We start from the raw sequence: 16,517 nt of genomic DNA, 5'->3' as shown, positions 1-16,517 counted from the left end.
TGCCTCCCTGTTTACATATCAACCAGCTGGTTTAGATTCGAGAAAAGTGACATGAAAAGACGTATCTATGTTTTTGGGTTTTTTTTGCTATATGTAAGCTTTGTGGCATCTCTATCACTGTTGTTCTCCATCTTCCTGACTTGTGCTGTTTACTAAAGTTTATTTTTCCTAAATATGGTTATCGAAACAAACAAAAAAACTCCATATCCTTACTACACGTGGTCTCTTTGTCATGCCCTAACCAGTTTTTTGTTGTGTGGTAGGCTGTACTGTCCTGGGGGAGGTTGTTGGCATCAGGGAGTGCTGCTGCCATTGGAGGGGTCTGCCTGGTCCAGACCAGTGTTCAGGTAGGTAGTACATGTCAAAGTAACATACACATTAATCAGCTCAAAACCTTTATTGTCATTATACTGCACTACAACCCAGAAGACACTCCTTGAGGTTGAAAAACAAGTACAAAACAAAAAGACAATCTGTAATAAGACATTCTCAATAGAGATTAAAACATTAGAACATTTTATCTGTTTGTAAACACGTAAAAGTACAGTTCTTAAAGTTCTAGGTGTGGTAGCAGGAAAGGAAGATATATTTAAATAAACTGCACATAGAAACGGTTTTATCAGCCAGGTTTAGTTTGTGTAAGTGTGGGATGAGGAGTCTGGCCATGTTCACCAGTTAAACAACCTGGAGGGTAGCTGTTTATTAGTCTTGTTGTATGTGTATATTGTGCTGTATCGCCTGGAAGAGGTGGTTGGCTGAGTGTGTCGTCTCATAGGTGATGTTGGCGGCCCTGCTTCTACATCAGGTCTAGTAAATGTCCCTAATAGCAGCCAGCAGAGTCCCAAAAATGTTTTGGGCTGTTTTAATGAGCCAATGCAGAGCCTTCTGTTCCTTCTTGGTGGAGGTGGCAAACCACGCTGTGATGCACGATGTTGGGATGCTCTCCACAGTACACATTCACATGTAGAAGCTGACCAGGGGGCTCTGTGGCAGACTGGCTCTCCTCGGCTTCCTCAGGAAAAGGAGGCACTGGTGAACCTTCCCAATAATTGTGAAGGTTTGGATGGACCAAGACGGGGCTTCTGTTAAATGGCTCCTCAGACTCTCTCCACAGCCTCACCATCAATGGGGACTACGCTGGAGTTTGTTCTCCTCATCCTTCTGAAGTTCACTATAATCTCTTGTTTTCTTGCTGTCAGGTTTTGTACCTCATCCTGTGCACTCACTCATGGTTGGTAATTAACATGCACAGTCATTGGTGAAGATATAATGCAGGCGAGAGCTCAGCACACACCCTTGTGGAATACCGTTGTTCAGGCTGAGGGTATAGGATGTGTGCTTTCCTAACCTGACAGTCTGTGGGTGGTTGGTCAGGGGGTCCAGGGTCGAGTTACAGATGGGATGGGTATCATTAAGAGTTTAATGGTACTACAACTCCTATTGATCCGATACTTTAATGGTACTCTTATAGTATTTTGATATGTTTTTGAAAAGAAATGAACCGAGCAAGTTAAGCACAGAATTGACATTGCTTTACTTTATATTGCACACTGTATATAAATTAATATTCTTTCGTAGCATTCTGCAACAGCATTGTTTTGAACAAATCACTCTTATATACTATATTGTGATAACTGAAATGTCAAATAGATACAATACTTATTTATAGCACAATCAAAGTCTACCTTTTGAACAAATCCCTTTTACAAACTAATGTTGTGGTGATGAGTGTTTGTTTGTGGGAAAAATCAGAGCACTGTGGACTGAGCGTCACAGGTTTTACTTACAAAACAGAAAAATTATGCATTGTTTTATTTTTAGTTGAAACTTGTACTTGTTGATAAAGTCAGACAAGTTTGTTTTTTTTTATTTTTCCCATTGAACGTTAATACCTGACTGAGCAGGTATGACAAGTGTTACCACATAAACAATAATATATCTAGCTCGTCTAATTCAGGTTAACCAGAGTTCTGGAGTCAAAAGTAATAATAAATAAAAATTCTATGAAAATCAAGCAATGAAAATCAGACATTGCTTTTGAACTGTGGTTCAACTGAATTATTTTTAAAAACATACTCATGAAACAGGCCTGGACAAAAATGATGGTACCCTTAACTTAATATTTTGTTGCACAACCTTTTGAGGCAATCACTGCAATCAAACGATTTCTGTAACTGTCAATGAGACTTGTGCACCTCTCAGCAGGTATTTTGGCCCACTCCTCATGAGCAGACTGCTCCAGTTGTCTCAGGTTTGAAGGGTGCCTTCTCCAGACGCTATCACAGTCTATCACAGGGCTACACTTAGAGACAGACGACCAAGCACACTCGCATTCACACATTCACACCTACGGACAATTTAGAATCACCAATTAACCTCAACATGTTTTTGGACCTTATGGGAGGAAGCCAGAGAGAACGGGAAGAACATGCAAGCTCCAAGCACAAAGATCCCGGATGTCCTCACTGGGACGCAAACCGGTTACCTTCTTGCTGTGAGGCAACAGTGCTACCAACTGTGCCACCTTGCAGCCCCATGAAGTCAACTGACTTATTAAAAACTTTATGTTAACATGAGCATATGCAGTTATATGGCTCAAATGTAATTATTTATCTCTGAGCTAATGGAAATTAAAATGTCTCTAAAGACCCTGCTAAAGTTGTGAAAAATGAATGTCATGTCACAGTAGTGAAAGCTCCAAAACACGTATATCACACAGCTCAGGTGAAACTGAAGACAAACTCTGTGACATTGTGATATCTTTGTTTATACTCCAAATCAGAAGGTGACTTTAAACACTAAACTACGCCATTTCTTTGTTTATTTCTTCCACTGACCTTTGTCTTTGTTTAAACTTTGGGTTTGTTGGGTTTTTCTGATGTTATTTGATTTGGTCAAACAATATCAAAAAGGGACGGCTTCAAATAAAAAGTCTCAGTTTCTTTTAAAGTTTCATGTTATGGCCCTTTGATCTCCACACGGAATCTGTACATTTGAATATGTTTCTACTTTATTCTTGACTTTCACAATTAAAAGCTATTCAGTGGGGGCTGGCTGGCAAAGTCAAGATGCCTTCAGTGTCTGCTGCTGTAGAACTCTAAGCATAAACAGTGATCTGCCACAGTAGAAACTATGTTCTTCACACGTAGTTAAAGTGAAGACCTAGTTTACTTATATTAGCTAGGTCTTACATAAATGGCAACTGACCATAATTGAGCTTATATGGGGTCTATGCAAAAAGCAATCAAATGAAATTTAAAAACTAGACCTGCAAGCAGTCACAAGAATATTGTCTTTATAAAGTATTCAAACTTCAAACTGCTGAAGACACACTATCTAAAAATGCTCTCTTGTGCACTGGGCCTGCCAGACGTTTGTTAGGATCATGCCAAATTAGTACAATTAGTATAAATTAAACCTAGCTCACAAATTGAGTAACCAGATTTACAACTTAAGTTTTAATTTCTTAGAATTATGTTTTACCTTTTTGTTGGTTTCTAGTCCAAAAAATACCCTGCAGTAAATGGTCATTCTTATTTTTTGGCTTCTAAAAAGAGGCCAATTTTTAAATCAAATTTTACAGTGTTGTTATTTTTATATTTTAGAAAAGCTGTACACGACTGATAGAATTTGGCCTTTTTTCCCCCCTTTTTTCTTTTTCTTTTTCTTTTTCTTCTTCTTTTTTTTTTTTTTACAGTAATTTATTAGATTAAGGTTTATTTCATTCCCCTGCTGAGGTAATGAGGACATTATCCTCCTGGTCATGCTTTTATATTTTATACAGTGTCGTCACAAGTGTACAACAGGAGGTCAGTTGCCCAATTTTGAAGTGAATCAAACCAATTTTAAAGTTATTTTAGTTGTATAACGTTTCAAAGTAATTCTACCAGTCCGCTGTTCCAGGTCAAGCGACGGTTCCCAGATCTCGCGAGATTTTGTTGCTCCGTGAGTTCAAGAGCTCTTCTCCGGCAGCCAGCTCTGTCCAGTCGTCTCGCACGGGCACTAAAATGGCGTCAGCTTCGGGTAAGTAAAGAATTAAGATCGTTTGTTGTTATTTTTGAAGTTACCCTGTAAATTCAACTATAATTCGGTGGTTTGTAATATTTTAAACGAGAGTATGTCGGTTTCTCAGCTTGTATTCAATCGAATATGGTCTCACCGTAAACCCGGCTGGCGCTACGGTTAAGGCCTGCTCTTGTTAGCGCCCCGAGTCATTGCGGTATTTACTCCCGGATGGGGCTTTGTGTTTGTGCACGTTTAGGGCTACGCCAGATTATCGACCTAAGAAATGGTTTATTCAGTTGTCTTTGTAAACACGTTTTGCATGCATTCGTTGGTTTTGAAGCGACATGTTGCAGTAATGAATGGCTGACGTTGGTGGACGCTAGCTTGTTGTAGAATGGCGACCTGACGACGGGTCTGAGCAACGTGCTGCTCGCGCGCTAAAGATGTATTGTTCGGATGTTGAGCCGCCAAGTAATATATTTTAACTTTTCTTCAACAGATTACAGCTCCTACAATCAAACCGGCGCGCAGCAGGGGTAAGAGTCTTTACTTAACCTACCAGAGCCACTTGAAGCCGTATTTTAGCTATCGGAGTTTTGTAAGCATCAAATGAGTGTATGACCTCAATTGAGCGAGGAAAAAAAACTACAGCCGAAGGGAACATGCCAGTGTTCTCTTAACGTTATTCATTTGGAATAAACATCCTAGAAACTAAATGTTGTACATGCAAACATGAATGAAGAAATATTTTTATAGGTTATTATGATATACCCACTCCAGATGAACACTACTAATGCGCTGCAAGTGTATATAATGCTCAGTCTTCTGATGCTAAAGCTTTGATTTGTATTTTTCCAGGTATACCTCTTATGCTGCCCAGCCGTCACAAAATTATGGACAGTCAGCACAGGTAAGATTTATTTATTTATTTATTTATTTTTGATTGCTTTGTGTTGTACCTGTAATTGTGATGGTTGTAATTTTAACTTAATGACTTGTTAATTTCATCACATTGGGCCTAAAGTTTAAGGCAAATGAGCTAAGGGAAGTTTATCTACATCTAATGTTAAATGCTACATCACCAACTGGTAGCCAACTTCAGAAAATCGTGTCTAAATTCAGTAGAATGAGCAAATGTTTCAACCAGGTGGCCAGGGTGGAGGTTCTTTAAATGCATAAAGTATTTATTTTTATCTTTGATTGATTTTATTTTTTTAATTCTACATATTTTTCCTGACAGCTAAATTATGTTTCTTCCTTTCAGCAGAGCTATGGCCAGCAGAATTATGGTTCATATGCCCAGCCTGCTGCCGCTGACAGCAGTTACACCCAGACAACACCTGCCGCTGGAGGTTACCCTCAGCAGCAGCAACAGTATGGCTCCTCGTATGGCCAGCAAGCATCAGGTTAGTGATTTAAAACAGTATTTTTCCTCATTTTGACATCTGTCTACTCGCACAAATTGTAGATTTCCTTTGATAGCAGTTAGAAATATACATTTGCAAATCTAGCTGGTTTACTCATGCATAAATACAAAGTGATTGGTTTGTCTAGGGAGTCTTTTATTCAAAGATACACTCCTAAGTCTAATTTAACTCTGTCCTCTCAAGTTTCCCCTTTCTAAAACATTTCTTGCCGTTGATGTATTTCTACAGCTGGTTATCCTGCTGCCCAGTCTACTACACATAGCTACTCACAGTCAGCCCAGGGGTATGGAGCCAGTGGCTATGACAGCACTCCTGCTGCTGCTGCTCCAGCTGCTTCGCAGTCTTATGGCTCTCAGCCAGGATATACTGCCCAGTCTGCCTACCCCGGTTATGGCCAGCAGGCTGCCCCCACTGCACCTCAGAGGTACGTATCTCCTTGATTAAGGCTACAATGACAGCTGAGTTACACAAGAGAGTGCTTCTTGCTTATTACTTTGTGCTCTGTCTTTGTTTTGTCCCTATCAGTTACAATGCTAACAGCCAGCCGGCTAGTTACAACCAAAATAACTACTCCCAGCCAGCGGCATATGGTCAGCAACAGCCTGGTTACCAAGGCCAACAGGCCAGTTACAACCAGCAGCAGGGCTACCAGCAGCAGACCCAGCAACAGCAGCAGGCTCCTCCTGCTTATCCTCCTCAGGCTGCTGGTTCCTATGGGCAGCCACCAGCCAACCAGTACAGCCAGCAAGGTGGACCACCCAGTTACAACCAGTCCAGCCATTACAGTAAGCTTTACTGTCCATCCTTTTTAAAATGCTGTTTTCTCATCTTAATTGATGTAGTCCACTTTAATATCACTCTAAATATGCTTTGAGAGCTGTATGTGTTGATGCTTTTGTGTTCCTCTTATATAGATAATTACAGACAGGATGGCCAAGGTGGAGGTTCTGGTTACCCTGGCAATGAAACCTCAAGGTACCCAGGGGTAGGGGAGAGAAGGGGCCCAGGCGGGGACGGCTTTGACCGAGGTGGAATGATGCATCGTGGACGAGGAGGCATGGGGCGTGGTATGGGGTAAGTGTCTTTCCTTATTACCCAAGTCTCACATTGATTTTGACTCTGCAGGTGCTGTTGCCATCTGGGGCAGGGCTGAGACAAGTAGATTGTGCAATTTTATCTTCCCGTGCTACAAGAAGGTCCTAATTTACTAGTTTATCAGCAATCAGTGCTAATTATTTATAGGAATCTCCTCTAATGCCAAAGACCAATGATGGCATGTCATATTGGCAACATTGGTATCAATTGTAACCATTCTCATCCACCTTCTCTCAGCCCTGCCTCTCTTTTGGCCAAAGGTAAGCAAAAAGGTTTGTTCTTCTTGTTCTAAGTTGACTTTTAACAGAGTCCTGTGCATAAATATTTAGATTGAACAGCTTTTATAATAGGTCATCATTTGGTTATGGGTCAGTATCAAGTTTTAGGGGAACTGGGAAGTTTGTCAGGGAATGTGATAGCATCTTACTGCAGGAATATCTGTTTCATTAATATTTTAATGGAATTCGTAAAGAAACGTTCAAACACTGTACCTATCTGACCATCCTTATTAGAAGTTGCTCAAAACCTATAGATTATTTTTCAGATATTGTGATGCTGGAGTCCTTAACTTAGATTTAGTCTATCCTGTAAGACCATACATCATAACATTGGTATTTTAAGAAATTTATTAAGAAGTCGCCGACCTCATACAGTGCATTCAGTTTCATTTCAAATACACATTGCTCACTCAAGTTCAGTATTTGGGTCAATATATTTTCTCTCGATAAGGGTTTTCCTCATTTTACCAATTCATTGGTGTTTCAGGGTGTGGTTGGTTTTTGTAGGGCTGTCACTGACAAGGATTTGTCCTCATGTGATTGATTTGAGGAATTATTACCAAAGAGGAAAAATGGCACCATTAAAAATGGCAAAGTTTTATATGCTAAAGGTATTGCAAAGCCTCAGTAATAAATTACATCATTTACAGTGACCAAGTAATTGAGGAACTATTCTTTTCTTAACCTCAATCATTTTTGTGTTTATAGAGCCAACATTGGTCCTAAAAGATGATAATATATTTTCTGATGACATCTGTTTTACTGGAAAGAGTTTTTGCATCTATTTTAATGGGTCTTTGTGTTTCAGTTTTAGCCAAGCTAAAATTAGTCAACAAAAACAGTGCGGTCAACATACATGAGTAAATTTTATGTAAATCCAGGGGATGTTTTTAAACAAATGCACTGTTTTAAATAACTAAATATATTGGCAGTGTTTTGTGGTGTCACTCCTCCTTTGCAAAGTCGGAGGAAAAGGGGTCACGTGATTATGACATCTATGATATGAGAAAACACAGAACTTTATAATATTTTCGGAGTGTTTTAAGGATTACCTTTTAATGTAGATATCCTTAGTCCAGGGCTTTTGGTGTAGTGTGGCCCAGTGTAATATCAGAGTGGTTACAAAAAACATCCCTCAGGTGCTATATACTTTGTGGTATTTAATGTCCGAAAATGTGTATTCGTCATGATAGTGAATTTCAAACTTAATTAAGCTGGTTCTGGACACATTATTTAAACTTGATGGAGGTATAGGCTCCATTTACGATTTAGCCTAGCAACACCTGTTACCTTCTTTGAAATGGAAATCAAATTTTCTCTCACTGCAGATTGGGCATGTGAACAGCTTGTTTCATGTTGCCACATAGTGTTTTGAATTTGGTTTTACCAAACCCCAAGTCAGATTTACTTTGATTCAACACCCTTCAAAGAAATTGGAGGGATTACATGTTAAGGGTCAAGGATATTAAGGTGATCAGAAGTTGCACTGCACACTTGGTTTGATTTAGATTGGTTATTTCATATGTTAAACTAAGACATGAAACGATAAAAAAACATTGCTGAATCAGCATCTTTGGGTTACCAGATATACAGATGCAGTCCTCAATATGAAAGATGATGACATGACAGGTTTTTATTGTTAGCATTTGGTTTTGGGAAGCTTTTTTTTTTTCTTCTCCCAAATCTTGAACGACCAGTTTGATTCAGAAATAGCACATGGCATAATCATCAAGTGTTCTTTTTAAGTTTTCCAGCAATTATCATTTCTGGTTCACCAGTTTCAACCTTTTTAGAACAGAGTTCTGCATGACTGGGTTTCTCTGGTTTTTGGTGCAGCAAATACATGCACACAAAGAAACACAATATCTCAGTGCATTTCATACAGTAGGGGACTCTAATCAAGCACCCTTGCAGTGGTAAATGAATCATAAATAGGAAGACAATCCTAAATACGTTACGTATATATTCAGCCAAAGCACAGAAGTTTTAACAGTTAAAGTTTCATTTAGAGTAGTTTTTAGCTTTGCACAGGTATATTTGTGTGGTGTGTGGGGAGGTGGGGGGCACAATATGTCATTTTGAAATGTTTTAAATTGTTTTTGTGGTTTGGAATACAAATGTTTGATCACTTTCTTTTGAGCACTTTTTAACATGCTTTGTCACATTTATACCGTACAGGTAACAGTGAGAGCCATTTAAAACCATCTATTCTCTAAAAAGTATCTGTACTCAGTACAGAGCCGCCAGCTTAAGCAGCAGGAGGGAGCTTAAACAAAGATTCGAGGTCTGCCTTTTTTCAAGAACTGAGGATGGTGGTTTTTATAAGCATGATGGGTATATTAAGTGACCAAGTCTTTGTTTATAATTTAAAGTAACCTTGGTAAACACTGTAAAATGTTTTTTTTTTCTTTTTTTGGTGTTGATGTCTTAAACAATGTATAATTGTTTTTTTTAATTAATATTTGTTTTATTACTTGGTAAATGTGATCACCCGATTCTTGTGAAATTTCAGATGCATTGTGTGTATTTTTACACCTGTACATACCTGATTTAGCTGTAACTTTTCTTAGTAGTAATGTCATTAGGGTCGTGGCTTGTTTGTGGGTCCAGCTACTTACGCCATCAATGCATCTGAAATCTTTCTACCTGTGTACAAATGTTTGGGTTTTTGTCACATTTTGAAAGGCAGTGAAAATATGTTAGTCATTAATATTTTTCCACAAATGTATATCCCTACTGAAAACTGTCACTTAAGTTGTACTGAGCTAGCTAAGGAATGGCACATGGTTAATACACTAATCCCCTCGAATAGAATGTGTATTTGTAGTTTTGGGGAGGTTTTTTTATTTTATTTTTTTAAATTGCTGTCCGGCTAGTTAGAATGTTTTGATTACTCCCTCAATCAAGCCACTTTGCTCGAGCCATGGAAGTGGCTGTAAAAGGGAAATCGCCTTCATATCTTCATTTATTCCCCCATAGCAGCGCTGGAGACAGAGGTGGCTTCAATAAGCCTGGTGGTAAGTTAACGAGTATTACACTGGTTAGTCCTTTCAAAAACCTTAAACTTTTTGAGCAAATATGCATCGAGTATTGATGTGTCTTACATTGTGGTATGCAAAATTTATTTACATGAACACATCTGAAAATATTGGGGATTATTTTCAATGCCTGAGACCATTTTCTCTGGGGTACTTGGTATAATTCAGTCACTGCTTATGGTTTGACGATGAGTTTTTGACAGGTTAATGACAAATTTCCACTCAAATGCGTTTTACTGTTTTTAACAAATCGGATGAGTTGAATCCCTGGGTTTTTTTTGAGGATTTCTTACTGGTCTTAGAGGCTTTTCAAATGACACACAATTATTTGCCAAAAGGGTCTGAGGTGTTCCATTTTCAATTCAATATATCACTTGTGGGAATTGTGGTGTACCATAAGGTGCCATTTTCAACTTCCCAATATGGCTGATGCGTCTATAAAGGAGTGTCTGGATTATGTTTTGTAGTACTCCTCAGGTGTTGTCTACTGAACTTCAGTTCCACAAACTCACTTCTCACAATCTGTTTCTTTCCCCCCCTCAATTGATGGACTACAGGACCTATGAACAGCGACAACGAGCGTGATATGGGTGAGTAGAAACTCATTAAACCAATTATTTTGGCAGGTCATATACAGAACACCTCACTTGACATGATACTAGGCGAAGCTGCAGTCTCCTGGATATTTACTGTTGTTTTCCTGTTGGGTTTCTTGTAGGACGCCCAGAAGAGCAGGATGACTCTGAGAACAGCACGATTTACATCACAGGACTGACTGAGAAGGCAAACCTGGAGGAAATGGCTGAGTTTTTCAAACACGTCGGCCCAATTAGAGTAAGAACAGCTCCCTCACTCAAAATGTGAGTGTTAGCATAACTAATGCAGAAACTAAACCGTTTTTTTTTTCTGTGTATCAAGATTAACCGCAGACTTGGCCAGCCTGCTATTAACATATACACAGACAAGGACACGGGAAAGCCAAAAGGAGACGCCACTCTGTCCTATGAGGAGCCCATCTGTGCCAAAGCAGCTGTGGAGCATTTTGATGGTATGTTTTACTGACTGCACATCACACCGACAAAGAATCTCCAACACAAGTATCCAACTAATGTAACTTTGATATTATGGGTTTTAATTTTTCTATTTTTAATCGTAGGTAAAGAGTTCCAGGGCCGAAGGCTGAAGGTGTCCATGGCCCGCCGAAAACCGATGATGGGTGGAATGAGAGGTGGCATGCCCATGCGAGATGGCATGATGGGTCGTGGAGGTAAATATCAGCGGTATTTGTTAGTGTTCCACTGTCTGAGAGCATGTTCCCACTTTTCTTTACACTAACAGTTGCTTGTGAGATTTGGAGCCCTTCCACCTTTTTTCTTCTTCTCTCCATGAAGTGTCTAACTTCAGGGTCTGAAAAAGTAGTGGAAAATATTGAGACTGCTTAGTTTTGCTTTAGATGACAGGCTCACAGTTGAAACACATCTGCTGTTTTGAACTTTCCATTGCAGATTTCCTAAATAAAAGAAAATTGATACAGCCACAAGATGGACAGATTTTGTAATTTCCTTGTCTTATTAGGTATGATGGGCCGTGGAGGAGACCGTGGTGGGTTTGGCCCGCGAGGTGGTCCCCGTGGTATGGGCAGAGGTGGACCCACGGGAGGCAACATGCAGCAGAGAGCAGGAGACTGGGAGTGTCCTAACCCGTATGTATTACATCATAGCGCGGTGTGTTCTTGGATGCCTTTTTTTGTATCGCAGTAGTTTGTAATTTATGTCATGGTTCTGTGTTTCCAGGGGTTGTGGCAACCAGAACTTTGCCTGGAGGATGGAGTGTAACCAGTGCAAAGCTCCAAAACCAGAAGGGTTAGGTGGCGGCCCTCCTTTCCCCATGGGAGGTGACCGGGGCAGAGGTGGAATGGGAATGCGTGGAGGCAGAGGTATGGACCGCGGTGGGCCAGCAGGAGCTGGAGGTCCAGGAGGCCCCGGAGGTTTCCGTGGAGGCTGGGGAGGCGACCGTGGTGGATTCAGAGGACGTGGTGGAATGGATAGGGGAGGGTTCCGTGGGGCCGGGCGTGGAGGACCACCGATGGACCGGATGGGTGGCAGAGGTGGAAGAGGAATGGGACCACCAGGTGGCAAGATGGATATGAGGTAGGATTTAGACTATGAACAGTCGACTCCTGCTATGAAGTTATTCCAAGACTTCTTACCAACATAATTTTCTTGAGGCTGTTGACAGGAAAGTCAGTGAATGCAACATCAGCACTGCTGTCAGTCAGATTCCAATGATCTGTCATATGTTGTCATGTTTTTAGGGACCATCGCCAGGAGCGCAGAGACCGACCTTACTGAAGGAAAACTTCTTGACTGTTCCTCTTGTGGAATTCGATTTTTAAAACGAAAATTTTTAATTTATGATTCCATATTTCGGTGGTCATAGATCTGCTTTCATACACCCTGTGCAGTTACATTCAACTCGAGTTTCCATTTTTTTAATTTTAGTTTACCCACTTGTATGCTGCATCTTGTATTGTGCATGTTTTTTTTGTTGTTGTTGTTGTTGCTTTTCTTTTTTTAAATATACAGATTAGTTTGACATTGTATTGTAAAATGCAATATTTTTCATGTGTTAACATATTTGCCTCCCCCTTCCCATTACTTACCATTGTATGAAGACAAACTTGGGGAAATAAAGTTTTACTGATTTGATGTTTGTGGGGCGTCAGCTTTACTCAACGCAACCAAGTATACAGAGAAAGTCAGAACTTGTTGATAAGCACAGCCTCTAAACTTTGTGCCATCCCTTAAAGCATATTGGGAATTGACTATGTGTTAAAGTGATGTCACTTGAAGGCTATAAATTGTGCTGCAGATTGTGTAGACTACTTTCATGACTCACATACATGGCAGTTTTTAGTAACTGGAGATGATGAAAGCAGTTGGTGCCTTCACATGACTTGGTCAGCAGATGTTGGCTCCACCGCAGATAGTGATTTATGTCTCCTGAAGATGCATTATCTCATCTGTGAGGACTTTTAGAAGTTTCAAATGTCATCTCTCCCTTCAGGCGAAACTGAGGACACATTGGGCATTATGGTGCCTTAATGAAGCCCTTGTGCCAAACACTTCTATCCATAAAGGATCTGATCTTACCATTGTTGGGCAACTTTTAAGATAATTTTTTTCTTTCACCATATCTTGAAAAGATGCATCAGCTGTGTCCTAGAACAGTTCAGTTGTGCTTTTTCTTTTACTCTATGTCTGTGGATGAAGCACATCTGCAGCTTTAAACAGTCTCTGCTGTTGCTCTTCTTGCCAGTAGGTGGTGCAGTTTGACGTGAAACTCGAGATGCTGCAGCTCTGATTCAGATGATTCAGGCTGCACAGCAATGGGACCGGTCTGTCGAAACCACAGGGCTTAAAAAATCAGTGCCTTAATCTTCAAATTAGTCATTTAATTCAAATGTAGACATAATTTATTTTCTGCCTTCTTAATGTTGCTACGCACGACTGCAAATTGCCGAGACAAAACACAATGAGCTGATCTGTAGAGCGACGTGAAGTTGGTGGAAAGTACCTTTTGTGTTTAGATATCTCACTTACCTTAAATAACTCCATATTAAACTGAGCAGTATAAGGCTATCAAGCTGAATTAAGCAGCATTATTAGTCACAGATGTCCATCGCTGGCATATTTGTTAAACATCTGTCCAACATATGGCTGTCGAGACCATCTTAGTGTTTTATTTTTTTATGCACCTACTTGTTACCACTGGATGGTGCCGTCTGTAGGATTTGAAGCAGTGTGTCACCATTTAACATGTGGGTTTTGTTGAAACACTTTTATACGTATCTTTAAAAAAAAAAAAAAAAAAGTCACAACAGCTGGCGTTCTTTGAGAGCACCCACATTTAAAACCTCCTGAAGCAGGACACAAAATCTATTCCAGTTCTGTTTCTGATCCTGACCTCCCAGTAGAGAACTGAGCTACTTTTTTTCCCCCTGATGACAAATGTCTTTAAGGTCATTCTCTCTCTCACGTTTGTAGATTAGAGGAAGTCTGACCTCACTGGCCTGTTATTGATGACACAAAGTAATCAAGTCTCTGTGTGTGTTTTAAAAAAGAACTTGAACCCCTCTAAGTTATCCTTTGGGGAAACCCGGCCACAGCTGACATCTTGGAGTGCTTCTCATTTGCTGTGGCCAGTTGCTCATGTGGGTTAATAGAGTGTTGAATTCTCTCTCTCTCTTTCTGTCTCTCTCTTTACTGACAGAAAAGCTGATTCATCCCGGCCCAGAAAATGATCTCATCAACCCCCACCTTCTTTCTCCCTCGTTCTCTCTGTCTGTCTCTCTCTTCTGCTCGCTCCGTCCATCCCTCCCTTCCTTTCTTTTTCTCGCTCTCTTTCTTAAACAGACACATCCCTCTTTTTAAATGAAAACAAGCCCTCCTCCTTGGCAGCAGACTCTGCCTAAATTCAAACAGTCACACTTGAGGATTGAACATGAGCTGCTCCAATAGAGGACAGCCTGTTAAAGGGGAAAGGACATGTGAGGCCCGGACAGAAATATTTAAAGCTTATAGAGGAAGCTGTTTTCTGAATAATGCATTAAATTTAATAATAAATGCAGACAATACTGAAGCATTCCACAGCATCAGCAAGTATTGATCACTTGGTTGAGCTTGTACTGAAACAAATTGAACAGCAGCTCCTGAGTCACATTTTGTCGATGAGGTTTTTTAAACATTTTTTTTTACTAACAGCTGCTGTCGCCTTTAAAATCTAAGCAAGTTTCACTGACGTTTTCAAATTCTAACGTACATTCATAACAGGAAAATCAGGTCTTCAAAGATCCAACCATTATGTTGACCTAGAAAGTCATTAATCCTCAACAGGATCAAGAACAGGGTGTGAAGATATTTGTCAAGTAGTGATGGAGCTTAAAACATAAACAAGAATTAATGGAATTGACTCACATATTCCTGTCGATGTAAATGCAAATGATTTCTTAAATCTCAAGCTAATTGCATCTGAAATACCGTCTTTGTTTCAGATATTTTACGAGCATTAGCTGCCTGATTTGAGGTCTTTTGATTTAAATTGATTCATTGAATTGACCTAAAAATTATCCTTCTGCTGAAAGATGATCAGCTCATCGAATCAAGATTTAAAAGAAATAAAACTAGATTACTAGCAGGCTTCCCATCATGTTTTAAAACTCCCATGAAACTTGTCTTTTGCAGCTTTCAGAACACATTTACAATGAAAGCTTTCTGTTCAATCCTGGTTGTTCCTTGACATCAAAATGAAAACTATGCAAACAATGAGGAAGGTCTTTACTCCTGTATGCTTGTTGGAAATTAAATGGAAGCAGCGTGACGTGTTGTCTGAGGTATAAACTGGTTTCAGTACTTGCACCTGATGTAATAAAGAACTGACTCCTTAAATTGAGGAAATATAAAAGGTTAGCAAGTCTGTTACGTTATCTGAGACTCGACACGGTTGAACTTGATCAGATAACTCAGTAATTTGACATTTCAAAACTCTGAGATTAGTTTAGTTCAGTTCAAGGTCAGTCATATTAGTCAGGCAGCAGGAGAACTTGTGTTTCTAAGTTGAACAAACGTAATACAACTTACAGTGAAGGTTTTATTGGAATGTTGGTGGGACTTTTGTTTGTTTGAATCAAACACATTTTCTATGCTCTGTTGATTTCTTATGCTTCAATTGTTTTTACCTTTTCTGCATCAGTTTCTATTAGAAGTGTCTTTAATTGTGTGATAGGAAAACACATGATTTAGGCAACAATTCAAAATATAATAGAACATATATGGAAGTAATAATGTTTTCCACAGTAGATCCAGTTGTTGTAGCAGTTTTTCAAGATAAATCTTCTTTTTCTGTTTTTATTGGGAGAACAAACATGAGTTCTGAATACTGATGTGGACATGTGCCCTGTAACCTCCCTGACATCCACACCTCTGCTCTTTGTGCTATCAATCTGACTTTTTCTGTACTTTTAGATAAACCAGAGAAAGACTGATCGACATTTTTCCCAAGTTAATGCAACACTAAAGTGAACTCGCTATCAGAGCTCCACTGTGCTTCTACTGCCGGTGACACACTCTTCCTATCATGCACCCAGCAGATCATGTGCTCTTGAATTGGCTGCTTTGTTTTATGCTCGTCTTTACAGACTGTGTGACTAGACTTGATTACTGACTATCTCGCTATCACCCTGTTTAATCCCCAATCTCCTCCTGTCTCAGGGCTTACAGGTCCTGTCCTTACTGCTGTTAGATCTTTGATTTGTGCCGTGTTCCTCCTACAAACCGGCAATCACACAGTTGTTACAAAACGTCTTTTAGACAAACCTGGCAAAGCTTAACAAACACAGCAGAGTTTCCTGCTCGTCTCATCCTTTAATAGCTGCTAAGATTATATAGCTGAGAGGGAAGTTATTGCGCCAACAGGAGTTGCAATCTCAGGATACTAAAGCTCCAGCTTTAAAGACCTTCATGTCTTCGGGCTGTTTGGTGAAGAGGCTCCACAAAGACTTCATTATGGACAGAGCTGAAGTGATAACGCAAATGAAGAATCATAAAAATGTGGTTGTCATTTTCTTACAGAATGTGCAAAACAGCACGTACTGCAGCTCTGTGAGCTCAGCGATG

At 39.8% G+C, this 16,517-nt stretch overlaps 1 protein-coding gene across 3 annotated transcripts; it reads left to right on the top strand.

The window, feature by feature from the left end:
* The first annotated feature begins 3,932 nt into the window (after nt 1-3,932).
* ewsr1b (EWS RNA-binding protein 1b) lies at nt 3,933-12,551 on the top strand. 3 transcript variants are annotated; one of them, XM_008276556.1, is made up of 15 exons: nt 3,933-4,023; nt 4,505-4,541; nt 4,864-4,915; nt 5,273-5,411; nt 5,661-5,856; nt 5,958-6,217; nt 6,347-6,506; nt 9,788-9,822; nt 10,401-10,433; nt 10,562-10,677; nt 10,762-10,891; nt 11,000-11,110; nt 11,419-11,545; nt 11,637-11,993; nt 12,158-12,551. In XM_008276556.1, the coding sequence occupies exons 1-15, from the start codon at nt 4,008-4,010 to the stop codon at nt 12,192-12,194; spliced, it is 1,806 nt and encodes a 601-aa protein (XP_008274778.1). In that variant the 5' UTR covers nt 3,933-4,007; the 3' UTR covers nt 12,195-12,551. The 3 variants fall into 3 exon arrangements, with proteins under 3 accessions (XP_008274778.1, XP_008274777.1, XP_008274776.1); XM_008276555.1 differs by having other exon boundaries at nt 9,785-9,822; XM_008276554.1 differs by having other exon boundaries at nt 5,270-5,411; nt 9,785-9,822.
* The last annotated feature ends 3,966 nt before the right edge of the window (nt 12,552-16,517 follow it).

The sequence above is a fragment of the Stegastes partitus genome, unplaced genomic scaffold (assembly GCF_000690725.1).
Source record: "Stegastes partitus isolate 25-593 unplaced genomic scaffold, Stegastes_partitus-1.0.2 Scaffold77, whole genome shotgun sequence".
Taxonomy (NCBI): Eukaryota; Metazoa; Chordata; class Actinopteri; family Pomacentridae; genus Stegastes; species Stegastes partitus.
The sequence above is the reverse complement of the archived record's forward strand: the minus strand, read 5'-3'. Positions and strand labels throughout refer to the sequence as shown.

Excerpts from the sequence above, each read along its gene's own strand:
- ewsr1b (XM_008276554.1), top strand. Across the intron at positions 4,916-5,269 it reads ATTATGGACAGTCAGCACAG|CAGAGCTATGGCCAGCAGAA; the intron begins GTAAGATTTATT and ends TCTTCCTTTCAG. Across the intron at positions 10,892-10,999 it reads AGCTGTGGAGCATTTTGATG|GTAAAGAGTTCCAGGGCCGA; the intron begins GTATGTTTTACT and ends TTTTAATCGTAG.